This window comes from Podarcis bocagei (assembly GCF_964188305.1).
Source record: "Podarcis bocagei genome assembly, chromosome: 15".
NCBI classification, from domain to species: Eukaryota; Metazoa; Chordata; class Lepidosauria; order Squamata; family Lacertidae; genus Podarcis; species Podarcis bocagei.
Window position 1 is genome coordinate 40,795,180 of NC_138141.1, and position 23,281 is coordinate 40,818,460.

At 46.9% G+C, this 23,281-nt stretch overlaps 1 protein-coding gene across 5 annotated transcripts in view; it reads right to left on the reverse strand.

Annotated features, from left to right (window-relative positions):
• The window catches only part of USP32 (ubiquitin specific peptidase 32), a 123,369-nt gene extending 109,135 nt beyond the window's left edge, over nt 1–14,234 (reverse strand). For 3 of the 5 annotated variants that reach the window (XM_081172843.1, XM_081172841.1, XM_081172840.1), the window contains exon 1: nt 13,911–14,233. In XM_081172843.1, the coding sequence (XP_081028969.1) occupies nt 13,911–13,968 (58 nt within the window). In that variant the 5' untranslated portion in view covers nt 13,969–14,233. Of the gene's footprint in view, nt 1–13,910 lie in introns of all 5 variants that reach the window. The other 2 variants (XM_081172842.1, XM_081172839.1) reach the window with 1 other exon arrangement.
• Nucleotides 14,235–23,281: the final 9,047 nt, after the last annotated feature.

Genomic DNA, 23,281 nt, shown 5'->3' on the forward strand with positions numbered 1-23,281 from the left:
TGTGAATATTTAGGATTATACCAAATAGATGTCAAGGACGTCTCATTCATGAGCTGTTTTTCCCCTTAAAAGTGCTCTGGGGCACATGTTTAAGTTCATACAGGACACCAGCTGGGTTTGTGGACCTCACTGCTGCCCCTTCCAAACTGAGCTTTCTTTCACAGGGATTCTCTTGCTGAGATATTGCTGATTAACTGCTAAGGAACATCAGGGTTCTCTAGAACAAAGTTGGCGGGGCGGACCACAAATCCACACCGCCAAATTATTTGCATTATGCATACTGTACACGTAAACATTCATTCCCACCCAAATAGTTTTTAAACAGATGGGGCATTGTTGAGTTCTGCACTATGTTGGGATGTTTGCTGTCACGAGGACACAGGCAAGCTAAACAGGTCACTCCCAGTTAGCCCACGAAGGTGATGCTCCAGGCATTCTTGGCCAGGCTTTACAGCACAGTGTGGCAGCTAGAGAACAATAAGCAACAAATGAAGCAATGGAGAAAGGCATGTCCATCCAGCGCCGCCCCCCCGCCCCCCACTACTGCTCCAGCTGTTGCCCCATAACATTTGTGCCACTCCCAGCTAGCCCATCAAAGTGATATTCTAAGGCAGGACCGTGTGTGTGTGTGTGTGTGTGACACAGCCCTTTCTATCTTGCCCTTGGGACTTTCCCAGGGATACATTTCCTTGGACACACCCCTCTCTCTACATTGCACACACATCCTTTAGTGTTTTTGTGTCAACTGGAATATGTCATTGAAATATGATGATGCCTATTGCTCGCCTGGATGGAGGAAAGAGAGGGGTGTGTGAATATGTGTAGAAACTAGTCTACCATACAAAAGGTGAATTTTACATTTGCTGCCCTGCCCACTTTTGCCACTAGCCCTGCTCACCATGTGCCCCATCCCCCAAGAAGGTCACCCAGAAGCAAATGTGGCTATCAGGCAGAAAACACTTTCCTAAGGTTCTGTAAGTCAAGCAAGCAATGAATACCCAGAGAACAAAGTTCACCAGAGATTCAAAATTCCTTGTTAAAAGTTGACAGCTGAATCCAAATGAACATTGACACAGCAAGAAAACACAACAAAATGCAGTAATAAGTCCGCTTATGGAAAATGCCCAACTCAGTTTCTGGTTGTCTGTTTTATATGGAATTTCGAAGGGAGTTTTTGTTCTTTACCACTGAAACTCTGTGACATTTTAAGTTCTGGTTTTAAAACTTCCCCCTTCTCAGGGAAACTAAAGTTATTTCAGGAGGTTACACACATCGAGCACGCAGGACAGTGCTGGCAAAAAATACAACCACCCAAAAATTCTTAAAAAAATTAGAAGGAAGTTACAACCCAGTGGTACTGTTTGGAAGTATTAAGAATCAAGTCCAGCAAATGCCACACCAATATTAAACAAGGGGGAGGGGCAACTTATATACACCTTTGCCCTGCTGTAGTGACTACTGCATCACTGTCTATTTTATTATGTTTTCTTGTAAGCCACCTTGAGAACCTTATTATTTTATTTTTATTTATTATTTATTTCAGTAAATTTGTATACCGCCCTTCATCCGTAGATCTCTGGGCAGTTCACAATGTAACTTTGGTTAGTAGGCAGGGTAAATAGTTCAAGATAAATAATCCTAAATAAATACAGTGGTACCTCGGGTTACAGATGCTTCAGGTTACAGACGCTTCAGGTTACAGACTCCGCTAACCCAGAAATAGTACCTCGGATTAAGAACTTTGCTTCAGGATGAGAACAGAAATCACGTGGCGGCAGCGGGAGGCCCCATTAGCTAAAGTGGTACCTCAGGTTAAGAATGGACCTCCAGAACAAATTAAGTTTGGGTTGAGGTACCACTGTAGTCATTTTTTCTGACAAAAAGAAAGGGAGGATTTATTTGAAGGGCTAACTTCTTTATAGCAAGAGAGACAGAAATAATAATAAAATAAGGCTACAGAAAGGAAGTTGCAGACTTATAGCCAGTAATTTGCAAGGGGCAAATATCGATTCTTTCTGGGCAAAACATGCCTCCAAGACATCAGCACTCCAGATGTGCCAAAAAGATTGTCTGTACTGGTTTGCAAACCTGCCTTAAATGACAGAGTTCCAAAGAGAATTCACCAACAGGGAAGAAGAACACATTCAAAATACAATTCACTTCTAACCTGACCACATCATGATTTACAATAGCCTCTGTAGGTAGTTCCCTTCACTTTTTATTTAGGTTTATCTTGATGGTGAATTCCTCTCTCATTGAGGATTACAAAACAAGGATATTACCCAAATGCCAGCAAATTAAGTCTCTTCTGCCAGATACCAACCAAGAACAAATGTCCAAACGAGTCCAGCAACTGCCCGTGGTATCCCTAGCAACAGGCAATCATTAAATGCAGTTGTTTAAAATCTGGTTTCCAGAATTTAATGCAGACAGGCTGCATTATTTAGGAATTAAACATGTAATATGGAAGACACCAAAGCAGCAGTATACCTCAAACATCTCTTTTGAAGGTCAAAGGGGGCACATATTTAATGTAAATCCACGATGAAAAATTAACAGGATGATTATCATAAATACAAGTAGGGATGAAAAACTACAGAATCATAAGAAAACAAAATCAAGAATTATATTCATGAACCTTTAAGACCCAGACAGCCTGCTTCCATTAAGATTACCAGAATATTTTAGTCCACCAGTTAACTTGCCAGAAAAAGTAGCATTTACAGTTGAGCCAATCATTGCTTGTAGAATCCAACATTAGAAGGTTCCCCACTTTCCTAGCTATAGTTGTTTTCGCCAGAGGAGTCTTTTGTCTCATACAAATGTGCTTTTAATATGAAAATAGGAGTGAGGAACATTAAAGCATCTTTTAAGCACTGCAAATACCACACAGCCATTCAACCACTGAGATAATGTTTACATTAAGATAAAGGAACTACTTTCAAGAAGAGGACAACTTGCTTCAGCAATTACCACACCAGTAAAAAAGGATCTGGTCTCTGAAAAAGGCAAGAAATCTACATATCTTAAGAGGTGTTAACAATAATCTCTAGCATATCCAGTTAAAAGGATCCAGAAGCCTTCACTGAGAAACAGTCTTCTCTGTCTGAGACCCTGGAGAGCTGCAGCCATCCAGAGCAAGATGGATCATCAGTCTGACCAGACGAGAGAGAGATCCTGTAGTATAAAGAATTATTTCAAGCAGTTTCTTTCAGTCTCATAAAAAGTATCTGTTGTCAACACAGGTTCCAAGGAAGCGCCATGCAGTGTGACTCTTTCTAGCAATTAGCAATAAAGGGCTGCTGGCCCTTTAAGGCTAGAAGAGAAAAGGGAGACAACAGGCCTATCCACCCTCCCTAACACACATCTCTTAAGAGCACATCACACAGTGGCTGCCCAAACAGGTTATCACCACAGCCAGGGCAATTTACAGCTTGGGTGACTTCCCAGCCCAGAGGCAAATTGCAAAAGCCACTGAACTTGCCCTTTACTCTGAGGTCTGTCTTTATTTATTTTCTCTTCTTGGCCATCACATATCTCCAGCAATCACAAGAGATGGAGAACTAACAGGATTAATGCAGAGAACTCTGGAAAAGTATGCTGTGTTGCAAATAGGCAGTGGCAGAGCAAAGCCGTGCTTTATTGGCAACTTCAAGGCTGGAACAAGAACCCCAAGGTCCAAGACTGGATCCAACAACTGGAACGGCACAACAGTTGTGAGCAAAGCAACATCAGTCCCTAAAGCCCCCTGGACTGGCCGAGCCACAGATAAACACTAGGAGCCTGTCACTGCGGGCAAGAACCAAATGCCACTCTGCCTGCTAGATTTCAGGGATGAGCTTCAGGCCACTGAGCTCAAAGGCTCTGAGTTAGGAGTGTAGATTTGGGTACAGTTGTTGCTGACCCAGCCTAGCCCCAACAGCTTATTCCAGTTAACCTCCTGCACCCACCCCACAGTGAGAAACACAAGATTCATGTCCATCTGGAATTAATGGCAAGCTGGCTTGGCAATGAACGCCAGCCTAAGGTAACAATGGCTGTGTTTGAACACAAGACTAAACTATGGCTTAGCACTACAAAGGCTGCATCCTCTCAGATGAACCTCTCCCCTCCACACAGCCCAGGGGAAGACTTCAGAAGCTTTTTATCTTCAGTTTTAACAAACCACAGATTCCCATTTTGTCCAAACTGGGGGTTGTGGTTTAACTTTCAGAACAAGTCAAGTTCAAACTGCAGCTTATAAAGCCCGCTTGTTTAAAGTACCATAGTTAGTGTTAAAAGCGATCCTGAGCTCAGACAAAACTGAAAGCCAGGGTTAAGTAAGAGAAAAAGCTTCTGAATTTCTGGCTGCATGGGGGGAGGAGATGGATGAAAGGACCATGTGAGCTGAGGAGGAGTCTAGGCTTGTGCACTAAAACCCATACAGTGAAACAACTACGCAGCACTGGAAGCATTGTGAGAAACTAACCTTTAGAAAATACGAATATGCTTTAACTGTACAGGCTTTAATTGTGCATATATTAATAAGCCAAGATTTCTTCCATAATAAGCCAAGACTCCAGGACAAATGTGACATTTCTAGAAGACTACAGTGAACTGCTCAGCTAATTTAATTACAGAGTCAGCAATGCACTCATCATAGCTCTCCTCCCAACACAGAAAGCCAGTCTGCATGAATTGAAGCCAGAGACTCACAAACCCAGAATCTATCCTGGGCCACACATCCAGTGGTTTGAAAATGTTAGAGCTCAGAAGTGGCCAGCAGTATGCTCTTTATCAATGGGTTGGAGCCATTAACGACTTCCTGCTAGATTTCCAGAGGTGCCCATGTACTTGCTTATCCCACATCTCATTCACCTCATAAAGAGTTCTGGAGTACCTGAAAGCTTGCACACCACGTTGCATTTAGCCTAATGAAGTATTTGCCCTGATGGTTAGGGTCATTTCTTAATTCTCCCCAGCCTTAAAATGGCAGATCATTCTTGGGTACTCCCACCCTCACCATGTGTCCCTGTTTCTTTGAATTAGTATGACACTAAAGCCTGGTTATGATGTGCTTATTTACCACCAATTTTTTTTACATTCTCAACAGAGTTGGTTTTTGTGGTAAGAAGTAGCAAGGCATTAGTTAGCTCTCTTTGCCAGGAGTGCGAGACAAGGTGAAGATTGCAAGAGGACTCTGTATCTGAAGGCACCTGTAGCAGTCATTAGTTGGGGGCCACTGCAAGTGTAGGGGGACTTCAATACAAATTGTGTCTACCATTTTTAAAGACTTACTGGAATCAATGAACCTTCCATGCATACCTGAAAGCCTGAGGTGAAGGGGCATTTTGTAGTTATGCAGGAAGGGAGTTCCTCAACCAAGGAAAATATGATATACATATTTGAGCAAGTCACAGATGAATGCAGCTTATCAATTGCCATGTTTCAGAGTAAGAATGGCCCACTCAATATTTACACATGGAAAAAGGGAACTGCTGCCACTCACAATTTAAGAATATTAAGATATGCTCTGAGGTGCATCAAGTGCCAAATTTGGCAAGCGCGCGCGCGCACACACACACACACACACACACACACATACACAAAAAAGCAGGCAGCCAGTCACTTTCTTTCTTTCTTTCTTTCTTTCTTTCTTTCTTTCTCTCTCTCTCTCTCTCTCTCTCTCTCTCTCTCTCTCACACACACACACACACACACACCCCTTGTGTTTTTCATCACCTGGACAACACGACTTTATGAAAAGGCCTTTGGAGTGGCCAGCTGCCAATTAGGAACGTAGGAAACTGCCAGACTCCAAGTCCATCTAGCTCACTAATGTCCAGATTAACTGGCAGTGGCTCCCATTGATTTCTGACAGGGGACACACTCAGCTCTACCTGGAGATTTAACTACCTGGATATTTAACTAGTTGATGCTGCCATAATGGAGTTCTGCCTACTAATATTGCCACTGTTTTTTATTTGCTTCTGTATTATTTCTTCCTTAAGTGTCTTTTTAACAGTTTTCACTCACTATCCTGTGCATTCACCCTTTCTTTCCACATAAAATACATTTTCAAAAAATAAAGAAAAAACACCATAAGGCACCAAACTTTCACAAAGCTTTCCTGCTCAGCTGAGGATCCTCACCCACTGTAGGCAAATGAGAAAAGGTGATTTAGGTGCATGCTCTAAAGAACCACAAAAAGTTTTACTTTTGATCAGTAAGAGTGTTGTTATCAAGTTAGGAAGCTGCAAAGGGTAATCCTTCACACAGAAGCAGCTGTCCACAAGTGTACACACAAGTTTTATTTTGGTGCAGCATAGACTTCTCTGCCGTCTGCTACTGCCTACAGAGTTGTCGCAGGGGTGAGTGCAGCCCAGCAGAGGGAAATGTTTTGTTTGCGGCACTGTTTTTACACACACACACAAACACAGAATGATTCACTGACTAAGTAAACAGGCAAGTTGTTTAGCCAGCCCTGTACCTGCAAAAAACACAACCAAGCAGAGCTTCTTGAGAAAGACAGCATGAAAGAACACAACTTTAGTTGTAAACACTACTGCTCAGAGAGGAATGAATGCAGAGATCTGACGGACTTTGCAAACTGAACACTTGGGATAATTTTATTTATATCCCGCCCTCCCCGGCCAAAGCTGGAGGGCACTAGGTTGAAGGAAGGCTGGCTTATCATGACAAGAACAAAACTAATCTTCTTCTGAGTTTATGGGCCCCGCCCTCCCCCACTCCATGCAGAGTCACGAATCAGGAAGTTTCCACTTCCAATTTCAGTTTACTACAGTGTAGCACAACCTGGTGCCTTTCAGATGTTTTACACTAAAATTCCCATCATCACCTACCACCAGCGATGCTAACTGAAACTGGTGGGAGCTGTCATCCGACCACATCTGGAGGGCATTAGATTGGAGAAGATTGATGTATTGCTTTGTCTGAACCCTAAACTGTAGCTCTCTTAACAATAGTTTGCTGAAACGCACTAGCTTCATAAACCATGGTTTGAAATTGGCTTGTCATACAAACCACAGTTAACATTAACCACACTCTGATGCATTCAAATAACACAGCAAGCTCTGGATAATCAAAAACAGAAGTAATAGAAGCAAACCCTTCTGAACTCCTCCTCACAGCCACACTAGGAGGGAAAAATACATGAGTCCAAGAGCAGAAGCAGCTGTGGTTTATTGTGATGGGAACAAGCCTAACAGGACACCCAAATGAAATATTTTTTAAATAAAATGCCAATGTTTCCATCTGAGCAGTCAAAAGATCCAAATTCAACTTCGCAAATAAATTGGCATAAATTACCAGCCCACAAGATGTTTCATCTATTTGCCCACAAGCCACTATGAGGGTCACTGGTGTCCTAAGAAGGAAACAACAGAGCCAACTTTTGCACCTTTTCCTGCCTGGTTGCATAGAAGCTGTTCTAGCTCCCCGCCACCACAACCCCAAGAGACTGGCTGTTTACATGATTGGCCAAATTACTATTTTTCCCTCTTTTTTGCCTCCCTCCTGCACAGTCTTCACCTCAAAACCTAAACAGGGTAACTTGGTGCAGTCTTTGTTCCCCTTTTCAAACTATCAAGAGATAAGCTTCACGATAGAAGTGCAACAAGATTTCAACATGTAAAAGCACCCATTTGAAATTCAACCCCATTCCTCCAGTGACGACTTCCTATTACAGAACATTGTGCAAACTGCAAGTCATATTTTCTGTTTGGGAAATGTTACTTTAATTTTCTCAGAGGTCCAATTGCTTAAAAAGCTACTTGCTACACCAAAACTGCAAGTATGTTTGAAGTAAAACTAGAATGCATGTATAACCTGTGCTACGAATGGTTTTGGGGAAGCTTGAAAACAATGGAAATGCCAGGAATTGAATGAATGCTATATTAAACCCCGGCCTTGAACTCTTAGGGCCCTACTGCACATTAAGCAGTGGGAAATGCAACTTTGCCACTCAGCAGGAAGCTCCATCCCATCATGACCTCCTGAAAAAAGTTAGCTGTGCGAATGCATATTTTGCATTTTTTCCAGATTTCTTTTTAATGTATGAAGCAGCTTACCATGTATCCTGTCTAAAGGTGTCTAAATGAGTCTCTAGCCGAGGTATGGGGAACCTGTGGTCCTTCAGATGTTGCCAGACTAAAACTCCCACTATCCCTGGCTGCTGGCTATGCTGGTTGGGGCTGATGCAAGTCCAGCAACATCTGGAGAACTGCAACTTAACACACAGCCCTGATTCGATCTCACTGAAACAGCCACCAGCAGTGCAGTGAGAGCCGAATATTTATTCCCCAAACCTCCGTCCTTTAGTACAAGACCGAGAAAAGGCTAAGAGATGAGTTGTAGCTTATGATGACAGCTGCAGTGGGTGAGGATCCTCAACCGAGCAGTAAAGCTTTTTGGAAGGCAGTGACCACCAATTAAGACATCCAGGTCTGCACCCATCTCGGCGTCACGGTAATTTTCACCACATGCTTTTGGAAAAGAGCGCAAAGATCACCAGTGTGACAGGAAAACTATTAACACAGCCGTTGTCCCCAGTCACTGCATCCCTCCAAAGCAGCACGTAGTCAGCACAACCCCAGGCACAGCGGTAAAGTAAATAGCAGTTGTATGATATGTATGCAAGAGAGCAAGGCAGTCATAAGGAAACGATGCATCTCCTTTCAGGTAAGGAAGCAGGATCTTCTAAAGCTGTTGGAAGGAGGGAAGATGCGACAGACTGATATCATGGGAAACAAGTAAAACCAGTGGCCGAAAGGGTTGCAAAGGAATTGGGGAGTGGAGTTTAGGTTTTTTTGCAGTGTCAGCAGCAGTCTACAACCCCCCTCCTCACTTTACAACACAACCGATTTCACCAGTGAAAGTGAAAGGAAAGTGTAAAGGAGGATAAGGGGGAAAAACACAGGTGTTTCAGCAAATGAAGGATGCAAAAGCAAGCCCCCAAGGATGCAATGACCCAGAGATCAGAAGCCAGCTGCTGATTCCCCCCCCTCCCCCAGGTGCACTGCCCTTCTGGTACTTCTGAGAAAGCTCAAGGTACAGTTCAATGCACAAGCATCACTGCTGTGTCTCAGGTCCTCCATAGCTGTGCCACGAATGCAAAGGCGCTTTGTGCCACTTTGCCCTGACAGACACTGACAGCTCTACAGAGAATGGGGGAGATGAACACTGCTGGATCTCTCCCTTCCTGCTTTCCCTATCCGCAAAGGGCATTTGCAACCCAGACTCCTCTCTCCTCCACCATCCCCCTCTCACCATTCTTCTGGACAGCTCTGAAGGATATTCCTCCCTCCTCAGACACATTTAAGTACTCCATCTCTCCCTGGCCAATAGCCCTTTGTCACTTATCTCCCCCCCCCCCCACATGCACTCTGAAAAATAACCAGCATCCCTCATCCCACACCAAGCAATGCCCACACTCTGCTTAATCCTTCTACCTGTATGTCTTGCATCCCTCACATACTTACACAACCTCACCTTCCACCACCTGTTTTACAAGCCTCTTCGGCCTGCTCCCTACTGCTTTTTCTGTCGCCCCCTCAAGCCAGGATCTGTGTTTTCTAGCTCCAGTATGACCTCCCCCTTCCCACAGAACTTCAATTATGACTGCCTGAGTTTTGCCAGCCATCAACTTTACTGCTGCCTCAGAGCCAAGGCCTCAGCGTCACAGACATCCCTGCCAGCACCTTCAAGGCACCTTCACTACCACCTCAACCTTAGCCTCATTCCTATGCGGATTAGGCCTCAGTCCCAATTTACCAAAAGTAACACCATGGCAAACTGAAACTTCTGTGCCTATCCATCCTTTGCCACAGCTTCCCAACACAGGCTTTCTTCCTGCTACTACTAACCCAGCCATTCATCCTTGGCCTGCAATGATTATGGTTTCCAACTCAGCACTCTCACCCAACATTCTCACAGCTCCCCAGCTCTGGAGCTCCCTCCCTGTGGTGATCAAGCTGTCTTCTACATCAGAGGTTTTCAACCTTTTTGAGTCCATGACTCCTTTAACCAACTGCATTCTTTCTGTGGCACCCCTGTTATGCCACCCCTTGCCTGCAGAGCTGACAGCCTCTCACCCTTTTTCAAACACCCTCCCTTGTGGAGTGTTCCCTCAGCCTCCTCTCCCCTCTCCTTGGGAGTCTTCCAGGCAACTGCTGCAGCCCCTGGTCTCTGAACTGCCCCGCCCGAAAGAGAGGTGCCTCCCAGAGGCACCATTCGCCTGCAGAGCTTATAGCCAGGGCTGCTGCAATAAACAGCTGTGCAAGTATTTGGGAGGCGGAGACGTGAGAGGGCATCAGACGAGGGAGGGAAGGAAAGAGAAAAGGAGGACAGTGGCACTCCTGACCATCATTGAAGGCACCCCAGGGTGCCACAGCACACTGGTTAGAAACCACTGTCCTACGTGAATCTCATTCAGGAGACAACAAATTTTTGCTTGCCTTTGGAACAAAACAGCAGGGGCTCTGTTGGTTTAACGGTATTGCTGACCATGTTATAACTGTAGCCTATTTTATGTTAGTTTGGATTGCAACTTTAATATTGGTTTTAGAAGGCTGCATTTTTGTGATTGTTGCTAGCTGCCCTGGGCTCCTGTGTGAGGAACAAGAAGGTACAAAGAAACAACAATATTGTTGTTCTTATAATTAATTCCATGCAACCACTTAACTCTCAAGCCACAACCAGACATCTTGTCACAGTTCCTAAGCCAGGGATGGGAAACTTGTGGCACTCCTTTTTTTTTTTTAATTCCCAGACAGAGAAGGATACAGGTGAAAGCCACTTCAGAACCTGCTCCAGATGAACTTCCCACCATACACAAACATACGCATGCTGACCTACCAACAGCTGCCCTTCGGGAATGATCCTGATGACTTTTTAATATATTGATATAGTTTATTGCAGTTCTTTTCGGTGTCATTTAATGTAAACTGCCTTGAAGGATTTGTTGTCCTGAGAGGCGGGTTATTAATAAATGCGATAAAGAAACTCCTATCAGCCTCAGTCAGCATGATCAGTGGTGAGGGAAGATGAGAGTTGTAATCCAACATCTGGGGGGCCACAGCTTTCCCACCCCCTGCTTCAACGTCACCCACAAATCAGTATCTCCACTCAGCCTCATTCTCTGTTCTCACCAAGCTTGATTTTGGGGAGTGTACAGAATGTAGGCACCTCTTATGAAATCCCCAGATGAGCCCCCCATCTCCTCCTAGCTTTAACCATATTGTATGTCCCTCATAAAAGTGTGGTTAAATCAAAAAGATTGAGGGTACAACAAAAAAGAAGAGGACTTTGCCTCCTCTGCCCGTCATCCAGGAATTCAAGCAGTGATCCTCATTCTCTTCCTCCAGAGCCACCTGTGCTTCCTACCTACAACCATCAGTTGTCATAAAATCTACCTGACTCTTCATGAAACCTGACCCCCAGCTCACCATCATAGCAATATTGCACTCTCTGACACCATCCTCTCTTCTGCATCTTTATTGTCATCCCAGTGCCATACGTCTGGGAAATCTGAGCCAAACCCACTCACCCAGCCTCATAAGGCCATTCAATTTTCCTCCTCCATTCCATGACAAACACTAATAATAATCAGTATGCATACAACGCTTCCAAATATCCAAAGAGTTAAAAAGGAAAAGTATATAATCTTAGTAATCCTATGAAAAGCAAATCCCACTCCCCACTTAACCTGACTTATACTCCCCACCTACATTCAGCATGCACCTGAAATGCACTACCATGCAAGTCTGATCCATATGCTTCATATAGCCTCATAATCCCTGCTGCAAAGAACATGCATGGAAAACTCGCCCAACCCCCAGCAGACATACATTAACTCTAAGACCACCTACACTGCTGCATTCACCCCATAAGTGGGGGTTTTTAATTGAAAAAATTGAATGGTGCACTGTAGTGGAAAGGCAGGATATAACTATTTTCAACAAATGAAATGTATCTCTCTCCATAGTCTCTGCCCACACTCCTATTGCCCATCAGCCTTACCCCACAGAGCTTCACTTAACATTAAGAAACTATCCCTAGAGATTCTGAGAACCTAAGCAACATACTGTCCAGTTGCCAACCTCCATTTGGGGGGGGGCAAGGTTATTGACCAGGTGGTCACGGACAAGATTCAGGAGCTCTTGGAGGAGACTGATTTTCTAGATCCATTTCAATCAGGGTTCCAGCTTGGTTTTGGCACAAAAAACTGCCCTGGCTGCCTCATATGATGACCCCAGTCAGTGGGAGGGACAGGGGTAATAGATGTTTGTTAATCCTCCTCGACCTCTCAGCGGCTTTTCATCTCAGCGGCTTTTCATACCATCGACCACTGTATCCTCCTGGAGAGGCTATCCAAATTGAGGGTGAGTGGGACTGCTTTACAGTGGTTCTGGCCCTACTTCGATGGCTGTTTCCAGAGGGTGGTGCTTGGGGACTGCTCTTTGGCCCCATGAAACCTTCAATGTGGGTTCCTCAGGGTTCAATTTTATCGCCAGGCTGTTTTAACATCTAAATGAAACTGCTTTAGTGGGGGGTCATATGGAGTTTTGAAGTACACTGTCAGCAATATGCTGATGACAGACAGCTCTATTTCTCCTTTACTTCTCCAGGTGTGGCAGTGGATGTGCTGGACCGGTGTCTTGCCTCTGTAATGGACTCGAGGAGAGTCAACGAGCTCAATCCAAATAAGACTGAGGCACTGTTAGTGATTGGTTCCCTAAACCAAATGAACAGGAGACTGCCTGCTCTTAAGGGGATTACACTCCCACTGAAGAAGCAGGTATGCAGCTTGTGGGTGCTCCTGGACCCATTGCTGCTGCTTGAGGCCCAAGTAGCAAGTACCTTCCATCAGCTTTGGCTGGTGATCCAGCTGCACCCCTTTCTGGATAGGGAGGGGACCTGTTATTATGATTTTCTTTGATTGTTTTATGGTCTTTTTATTTTGCTCTGTAAATTATGTGTTTTTTTATGTTGTACACCACTCTGGGATCTCTGGATAAAGGGTAGTATATAAACTGAATAGGTAATAAATAAACTGCCCCTGTCACAAACAGAAAGCATACCATGCTCACAGCTTTCTTTCCTAGTAAGACAGTCTTAACCCGCAACCTACTACCCCTAAAGCCTCCTCATCCACCACCCTGCAAACTCCTCCTTAACCCCTTCTGTACCCCATGCCCCACATACTCCTCATTCCTCTCTCTTCAAACACCCCACTTGACCCCTGCAACTCTTGACCTAAACCACCCTCCCAAAGGGAGCTTGCTATTTCTCCTAATGTCCACCCTCAACATCCCTCCACCTCCTTCCACTCAAAAGATAACCTGAAGTCAGTCCTCTCCTCTGTTAGCATAGCCCCTCATTACCGTGCCCACCCCCACTGGCACATAATTAGCATGCACCTTACGACCCACGCCCTCCCACACTCCCACACCCGCCTACATCTGCATATCATTAGTGCACTCCCTGCCCACCCAATGCCCTCTCACCTCATTACCGTGCCTGCCTACATCTGCATATAGTTAGCGCACCCAACACCCCTTTTCACTGTCATGCCCACTTAACATTGTCACACCGTTATTAGATTTACCTTTCACTGGGAGGTCCCAGGGCGGGTTAGAGCAACATAAAAAAAATAAAATAAAACCACTTGACAACAGAAACAACACGCTCCCACACGCCTCATTTACATGTCATTAACATCCCCTTGGTCAACTTCAAATGCCCACCCGCCCCAAAAAGCTCACACTCTCTCTCTCACACACACACACCCCTCAGAGGGAGCCCTGCCATTCCCTGTCAAGCGCCCCCTCCGACTCAAAAGTCCCCCCCCTCATTAGCAAAGCTCCCCCTCATTATCCTAAGACGCCTGCCCCCCCCCCCCCAGCACTCACCCCTCCGCAGGGCCTCGTCGTAGGTGAGGAAGCCGATGCGGGACTCCTTGTTGCCCATCGCGTCTCCCTCAGTCCATGGCGGGCGCTGCCTCCGCCGCACTCACCGGCCGGGGCCTCCCCCGGGGCTTCGTCCTGGCGCCGCCCAGAGGCTGCCCGCTCCCTCCCTCCCCGACCCCGAGCCTCGCGCAGGCTGCCGCCAACGCCAACGCCGCCCTCGCGCTCCCTCCGGCCTCGCGACACTAGCAGCGCCGACGACGACACCGCCGCCGCCGCCGACTCCTCAGGAGGCTGCTCGCCTCAGCTGCCGCCGCCGCCGCCTCCATGCCGAATCACGTGACGTCGCCAATTAACTGACTCCGCCCCCACCAACCCCCACTCGCCGTTCAAAACATCGCCCCGCCTCCTCCCCCGCGCGTGATGACGAAGGGTGGAAAGGGGCGGGGCGGTGGACGATGGGGCGGGGTGCGTCCCTAGAGATCGAGCCAAACAAAAGGGAGCAAAACGGAGGAGGAAAGGGGAACCTGCTGCGCAGCGCTCACTTCCGGTAGCTGTTTGAAGGGGGCGGGTGGAAAGCGATCGTAAGGTCGGGTCGGAAGGAGACGAGGAGAGTCTTGGAGGGTCAGGCCCACCAGAAGGTTCCCACGGGTGCAAATCCCCAATTGAATCCCCAGGCAGGGCGGGGAGGGAACCTGCGCTGCTGCCAGTCAGTGCAGGCGACACTGAGCTAGGCGGGCCAGTGGGCCTGACTCGGTACAAGGCAGCATCTTAGGATGACACACAAGTTCTCACAGTGGCCGAAAGAGGTTCCCCAAGGGTTGCCATATTTTAAAAGGCACCTACCGCCTCAGAGCGTGGAGGCGGAGCAGGGCCACAGTGGCTGAACCGAGTTTTAACCACTCGTATGTCCGTGTTTTTGTTTCCTATATTCTCCGAGCAACGCCAGGTGCAAGGCACATAATGCGTGGGTCGCAGCGCGTATTGATGATAATAATAATAATAATTTATTATTTATACCCCGTCCATCTGGCTGGGTTTCCCCAGCCACTCTGGGCGGCTTCCAAAAGAATATTAAAATACAATTGTCTATTAAACATTAAAAGCTTCCCTAAATAGGGCTGCCTTAAGATGTCTTCTAAAAGCCTGGTAGTTGTTTTTCTCTTTGACATCTGGTGGGAGGGCCTTCCACAGGGAGGGCGCCACTACTGAGAAGGCCCTCTGCCTGGTTCCCTGTAACTTGGCTTCTTGCAGTGAGGCAACCGCCAGAAGGCCCTCGGTGCTGGACCTCAGTGTCCAGGTAGAACGGTGGAGGTGGAGACGCTCCTTCAGGTATATGTTATTGATAAGCGTAAAGGCAGATAAAAACGCAATGGGCGGCCAAGAACCATCTTCTTCAGCATCCTCCTCTCACAGTGGCCGACCAAATGCCCTCTGACTGAAGACTGATTGGACCCGTAGTCCCAAAAACACTTGGTGGGCGCCAGACTACTTGGGGAAACCTGGCCTATTGCGTGGCACTGAGTTCCCTCCCGCGTTTAATTGGGAACCGGAAGTGTCTCTACACTGCAGCTTCACGCCGTCCATGTTCCCCTTTAGGCCTAAGATTAACTCCTCCCATCTCTGGCGCATCGCGTGACGGAGGAGGCGGAGCAGGGTCGTGTGTTGTGGTTGGATCCCAGCGGGAGCGCCCATGTGCAAAGTGACACTAGCTGTCATTTGTGTGCGCTTTCCCTCAGTGACGGGGCGGACCTGTTTTCCTCTCACGTTCCAATTCAAAGCTCAGGTTCCACTACAGAGATACCTAGCCCTAGAACTGCACCGCTTTGAAGCCCGTCGCAGCTTGTTGCTATGTTAAACAGGAAGTGTGCATGATTGACGGTCTTGCCTTTTTGTCTCTATGGAATGCTTATGCAAACAGCGTATGGCAACTTTAATTGGGGTGGCGGCCATCTTGGGGCGGGGCAGGAAAGCTGTCAATCTGAGCCATAGAGGTACAAAAATTGTAGACGCGCACCCTTCTCTCAGACGCCTATTGGAATTGGAGATGAGATTTGGCACTGTCAAATGGGCGTAACCCCTACACAACCTACGCTGGGTAGTTTTAGATTAGGGCTGGAGACACTAGTGTCCAAATCCTCACTCAGCCATGAAGCTGCTTTGGTAGCCTTGAGCAGTCAGTTTTTCACAAACCAAACTACCTTCCAGGGTTGTTGTGCGGATAAAACCAGGATAAATGAAGCTATGCGCCCCACCTGTGCTCCTTGGAGGAAAGGCCGGCTCTAAATGTAATACGTAAATTCTGTGCGATTTGGGACACGTGTCGCACAGCTTCCAGTTGTTGTTTTTAATATAAAAACATAATGTGATCCTTGCTGGATTGAGCCCACTAGCCAAATACTTCATATCGCTTTGAGTTGCCGTGGCAAAAAAGCAGCTAATTAATTTAATGATCGTGTCTATGGAACAATGAACCCAAGTAAAAGTAACACTCACCATTACAAACTCAGGGTCACACATACTTTCTGGCAGAACAAAAAACTGGAGATAGCTGAAAAAAATTAGACCAACCCAAATTGTAGTTAGTGGGATCATGAGGCAGACAGATCGCCCCTCATGCCCTTAAAATTATGCTTGTTTTCAAATGGGTATAAAAACCTCAGAGCCCTTTGTTTGTGGTCCAGCCCCTTTCTTGCTAGCTTCCCAGATTGCTATAACTGTACCTCTATACTCAAGTATGGAATAAACTGGAAATTCCTGATCAGGTAACCGTTTACTTTTTCTGTGCCTCACTCCTGGGCTCTGGCCCCACAAAAGGGCCGCAGTCAGTGCTCCAAGCTCTGGTAGGAAATTTCCCACAGCAGTGATATGATCATAATCTGCAGCAGTTTACCAGATGCCCCAATGTTCATTTACAGTGTTTGAACTTCCTTTCCCCTCCTCCCTCCCACTGGCTTTTTCCTTGAGCATCATGTCCTTTTAAACTATAAGCCTGAGGGGAGGGAATAGCTTACGAACAATATTTGCAAGCTGCTCTGGATGCAGCATAAATGCCTTGATACCCATCAAGGCCTCCCCAATAAATTCCAGTACCCCAGGAGCACAACTGAAAGTTAATGTTAGATGTTAACCCATTCTCATGTGGACAGCTATTGAGATAATAATAAAACAGGTGCCCTTGACACCAGCAGTTCTGGGGGACAGGTGGCAGGCGAGAGAGACCTCCAGACAAATGGCCACTGGTCAAATTCCACATGATCAGGTTGACCATGGCACTTTCTCATGATTCACTCTGTAGTGTATGATCTCTGGGGTTGACTCTCTTTGTTTGCTGAGAGCCAGCTTTAGCTTTGCACACTCTGCTGTGAACACACAGCTGATTTTCTCACACACCAACTTCCTTGACATGGCCGGGCCTTTTCTGAAAGACGAACAGGTTGATCGTCGCCTCCTGAGGCTCCTCTGTCAATCTGCACACATCTGTGGAAAGTTGTGGTTCGAGATGAAGAAAGGAAAATGCCTGCGTTCCAAAATCTTGCCCCAGGAACACACCTTTTCCCTTTGCCCTTTATTTGCATGGCTTGTTTTTGGAACACAGACTCCTTCCCACACAGGGCTCTTTCTCCTTTGTTTTGTTTTCCTCCCAAGGCACGCAATGGAAAGCTGCCTGATAAGATGGAGCTGGGTGCTTCACTTTTGAGCAAACATTTTCACTGCAAATGAGATAAGATTAAGGAGTAAAGTGACAAGGGGTACTTCCAGGGAAAACAGTATTTGGAGAAGTTCTCTGTTTTTTTATGCTTCTTCAGTCATTTGGCAACACCATTCTTATTCTGCATTCGTTGTGGTTTTCAGGGCAGTTATACATAATCCCACTTTCGATACTGTTTGTGCCTGCAAAAGTTTATTTACTTATCTTACTGCATTTATATCCCAACTTGTCCTCCAAGGAGTTCAAGGTTTTGGTATCTGGTTCCTCCCAGATGCACTTTTGTAGTGGTACAGGGCAAGGGTGCCCTTCCAGATAGCAGTCCCACAATAACAGTAAGGAAGCATCGCAGAACAACTAATACAGCAGAATGAGGTGTGGACAGTCCAGTATAAATCCGCCTTGAATGCACTGTTTACAACAGCACCATTATTGCATCAATGCATCAGTGACAGTACAGAATACACCTGCGAAATGAACAAACAAACAAAAGCAGTTTGGAGGGACCCCAGAGAGCTATTTCACAGCAATTTTGGCTCATTTTGGAGGAAACCTTACATGCAAACCAGCTACAAGCAGAGTTCATCAAAGACAGGTCACCTGTGTGGAAGACATCAGGGAGGAACTAAAGATGTAAGTGGCCTTAGAATGCAGTGAGGGGAAGCAATATCCTCGGTGCTACACTAGTGATACCACAAAGGGTCGTGGCTCAGTGGCAGAGAACAGTCTTTGCATGCAAAAGGTTCTGGGTTCATTCCTCAGGATGGAGAACCCATGGACCTGTTGATGTTCTTGGACTACCACTCCCATCCCAGGCCATGAAGGTAAGCGGCTGGTGGGAGCTGACCTTCAACAGCATTTGGAGGGCTGCAGGTCCCCCGTTCCTGCTTGCGCTAAAATGATCACTGCTGGTTGTAGATGGTCCAGCAATCAGACCTGCTATTATGCTCGATGGTATCTGTGCAATGTAACTTTCACGTCCCCTGTGTTGCTCTGGAAATGCATAACACAATTATATCACTGACCCGACTACGGAAGAAAATAGGATAGCAGGCTTAATGAAATACGCAAGTCCCACCTCTTAACTCCCCACTCTCCTCTCAAGTTCAGTCAAATCTACAAATATTATTCCAAGGGAACTAAGCGCCCTCTGCCACCTCTCGTCGTTCGAGCACTGGAGAATTGTGATCAAACTGGCACCGCCACATCAATTTGACATGCAAGAAATCGGCTCTGGGGAAGACTATGTGTTCATAGTGAAATGTGCCAAACTAAAGCAGGCTCTCACCGGGTTCAGAATCTGCCAACAGCCACAAAGCTCACTCTGAACTCTCCAGGTCCTTGCAAGCCGTTAACTCTTTCTCCAGTCATGTTCCCAACTCACCCTGCAACTGCAACCTCTGACGTTGCAAGTACCAATGTGAAGATGAGGCAAATTTTGAACACACACACACACAGAAAAATCCAGCTGGCAACTGGGATCTACGATAAATATCTACTTTTTTGGCGATCGCTCATAGCCAAGTAAGATTGTCTTCCAAAACAGGGTTTTAGCAGTGAGTCCGTAAGTGACTGTGGATGCCAATTCTGGATCCACACACCCATTGCATTTTTTCTGGGGGTACGCAAGGGTATGCACACCCCTAAACATTTTGTGAATCTAAGTTTGACCTCATTGAGGGGCAGTATTTCAACATGAGTAGGAAAATGAGAGTACCCCTAAACAATTTTGTTAGAAAAAAAGCACTGCACACGTCCTTCCACAGTGGGGACATAGGTTTCTGGGCGGGAGTTGATCATGGTGAGGGTTTGCCAAACGTGCCTTCCACTTAGCACATTTCTCCCTTTCTTCCTGAGTTTGAGTGTCTTCAAAGCGCATGACACCTTTGGTAAAGGCTGTTCTCTAATTGGAGCATTCACAGTCCAGCATTTCCCAGTTGTTGGTGTTTATATTACATTCCCCGCCCCCAAACTGCGATAGCTCCACTTGAACTTCCATTTTAGTATCTGCTTTCTTTTCCCCGAAAGGGTCCGTCTGCAGTTAAAGGAAGTTCAAAGAGATTTGTTAACCTCTGACATCTTGACTCACCTCTTACTAAGAACAAAGCAACGTCATCTGCTGTGCACAATCTTGCATAATGCAAACTCTTGCATAAACAGACACGGAGCTAGGTAGTCATAAACCCACTTTCATGGCCGGTGCAATGGCATAACCAGTTTCACTGGTTCATTTCAGCCAAGGCTTTGCATAGGCCGAGTCCCTGAATCCCTATCTGGAATGGATGTCATTTCTGGAAATCTGAAACTTGTGTCTTCTTAGCACAGGGGTGGGCAACTGGCAGCCTGCATGCTTGATCTGGCCGTTGCTTTTTTCCTTTATCAAGGTGTGTCAGAAAGACTGGGCTATATTCAATTAAGTTTTACTCAGAGGAAGGCCACTGGAGGAAGGCCACTGGAATTAATTGTCCAAAGTAAAGGTGCCCACACACCATACATTTAAAGCACGTGTGCACACACACACACACACACACACAGAGAGAGAGAGAGAGAGAGAGAGAGAGAGAGAGAGAGAAGTCATGGGAATTGCAGTTTACCCCCTCCCAGAGCTACAATTCTCACCACCCTTAACAAACTACAGTTCCCAGAAATCTTGGGGTGTACTTTAAATGTCTGGTGCATACCTGGTCCTAGTCACCTCCTTTAATTTCATTGGGTCTGCTCTTAATAGGACTAATTTTGGAAACAACCCATTATCTGCAGTGGGTAGGGTGCAATGGTTAGACGCAGAACCTCTGTGGCCCTTCCAGATGTTGCTGCATGATGGCTGCCAACATCCCTGACCACTAGTCATGGCGTCTGGGACTGATGGGGGCCACAGTCCAAAAACATTTAGAAGGTTCACACAGGTGAACCTAGCTGTTTCCTGCTTGGCAGGGGGTTGGACTCGATGGCCCTTGTGGTCTATTCCAACTCTATGATTCTAGGTGGTGGTTGTTTTAATCATGAAACCTGACCACTCAGAAGCAGGTTTAGAGTTTGTGCACTTTGGGCCCCAATAAGATTTCAAACATAGCAAACCCGAAGCATCGTCCAGTCTGGTTCAGGCATGGACATACGTTGGGCCCCCCCCCAATATAGCCTTTTTATTGCGCATTCGTGGGGGGGAAATCCATCCAGAGGGGCCCTTAAGCTGGACTGTCCTTGCAAAAATTTTGTGGTGCAGAGTGCTCCTGTTCAGCGTTCCAGCCAGCCATGCCCTATTTCAAGATACTCCATTCCATTGTCTCCCCCTCAAAACAGTCAGCTAGCATGGCCACTGAGCATGTCCAGCCCTCATTGGGCTGTTTGGGGAGATTTTCCTACTTCTTAAGATTGTTGCTGTTATTTCTGCAAATGATGTTTGTGGGCTTACACAGTGGTACCTCGGGTTAAGAACTTAATTCATTCTGGAGGTCTGTTGTTAACCTGAAACAGTTCTTAACCTGAGGTACCACTTTAGTTAATGAGGTCTCCCGCTGCCGCTGCACAATTTCTGTTCTCATCCTGAAGCAAAGTTCTTAACCCGAGGTACTATTTCTGGGTTAGCGGAGTCTGTAACCTGAAGCGTCTGTCACCTGAGGTACCACTGTAAATCAGTACAGATCCGTAACTGGGAATGAGGCTGCAATCCTATATACACACATTCCTCAGGGAGGCTTCAATCAGGGTAGTCAGTAGGCTGGCGCCCCCCAGTGTTGGGCTCCCTCCCTTCCACCCTACCAGTCCCAATGGGCACCTGTCAGGGGTTCAGGAGCAGAGGTGAGGGCAAGGGAGGAAACAGAGAGCGAGGGGGAGGAGGCAGAGGAAAAGATGAGTGATGACGACGACCCGAGATCTCCGAGTCTTTCCAGTGAATCAGAAGATTCACAGAAAGGAGCACCAGTGGCCAGAACAAGGGGGGAACCTAGGGGGACACCCCAGGAAGAAGGGTCCAGAGGGGGCTCAGAGGGGAGCAGTTGGAAATCAGGACCAGCGTCACCAACAGAGAGCAGGGGAGAAGAAGGGCGCCAGGTATCAAGCGCTGGCAGCTCGCAACAGGAGGGAGGGCACGAGTCAGGAGTGGCCACACCTCCATCGGGGAGCGAAGAAACGGTCAGGCGGAAAGTGGAAGGTTGGGCACGCGCGGCAAGTTCAAATGCACAGGAAGGTGGCGCAGTAAGCAGCCCGGAAAGGGAGCCAGGTCCTAAAGCCCGGCGCAAGGAGACAGGAGGGTCCGGGGGGTCCGCGTCAGAAGAATCCCGGAAGGAAGAGACCACGGGGGGCAGAGGGACCCAGAGAAGAACGGTCAGGCGGAAAAGGTGGAGTAAGACTAGGTTAGTAAGCTGGTGCACAGGGGGCGGAGACTCAGACGGAGCTTCGCCGGTCTAACCCATAAGACGTAGAGCTGCCCGCAGCAGCTTGAGAATGGAAACTGTAACTCAATAAAGACTTTTATAAAGTGAATGCTGGCTAGCGTGATCCTCTGTGAGCTAGGATCTGGAAGCAGCTCTGACAGCACCTATCATCACTGCACACATAGGATTGTGGTGTGCGAATGAGAAAACACAGCATAATCCTATAGGTAAGTTGGTACAGTACTGCAGCCTTGGTATCATTTGAAACATGTCTGTTCAGACCTAAGTCCTGCAGAGTTCAGGTGGACTTAGAGAAGCAACTTTTGCTGGGCATTCACTGGTATGGAGAGGACTACTATGTTCAGATCCTCCTTGTGGGCTTCCCATAAGGGAACAGCCCCTGTGATAATAGGTTGCTGGACCAGATGCAGGGCCGGCTCACCCATGAGGCAAGGTGAGGCAAGTGCTTCAAGCAGCAGGATTTACTAGGGCAGCAGATCCTGGTGTTGATCTTCCTCCTGCCTCATTGTTACCGATTTAGATCTTCTCTCACCCCTTCTGCCCAAGCAGGGGGGGGGGACATCATAATGGGGGCTGACCCAGCTGCCAAAATGTCTTGGGCTTAAGTTTTAAACTAATAAATAATGCTTAAAATTTATTATTATGACACTTAACTTCCATCTTCCCTCCAAAGAACTCCAAGATATCTCTTGCCACCTCTGTCTTATTCTCACAATGTTTTAAGGATTAGGTCAGGCCATGGGCAGGGAATCTGTGGCCCTCCAGATGTTGCTGGACGCCAACACCCATCCGCCTCAGCCAACATGGCCAACAGTCAGGGAAGATGGGTGTTGTAGTCCAGGGACATCTGGAAGTCTGTAGGATTCTCCATCCCTGTGCTATAGGTTCTGGGGACCAAACCCAGGACCTTCTGGTCAATAGTCATGGGGAAAGGACTCCAGCTGCACCCAGAGATCCACTAGCTCCCCACCCCTGGGTTAAATCAATAGGAAATTACTGGCCCAAAGCTACCCATTGAGTTTCATGACCGAGTGGGAGATTTGAATACTGGTCTCCCTAGTCCAGCATGCCAACCTCTTTTCAGTGCTGCAACACAATCTCCAAATTGGGCCATCGTCTGGCCCCTCGCGTTCTACCAAGGGCAGTAGACAGGAGAGGGTCTCAAGACAGCTACATGGAAGTTCTCTTCTTCATTCTCATGCAAAGGAGCATTTTCAGACATCAATAAAGACACTCGACAGATTCCACTGTGGCCAAGTTGGTACTGAGTCACC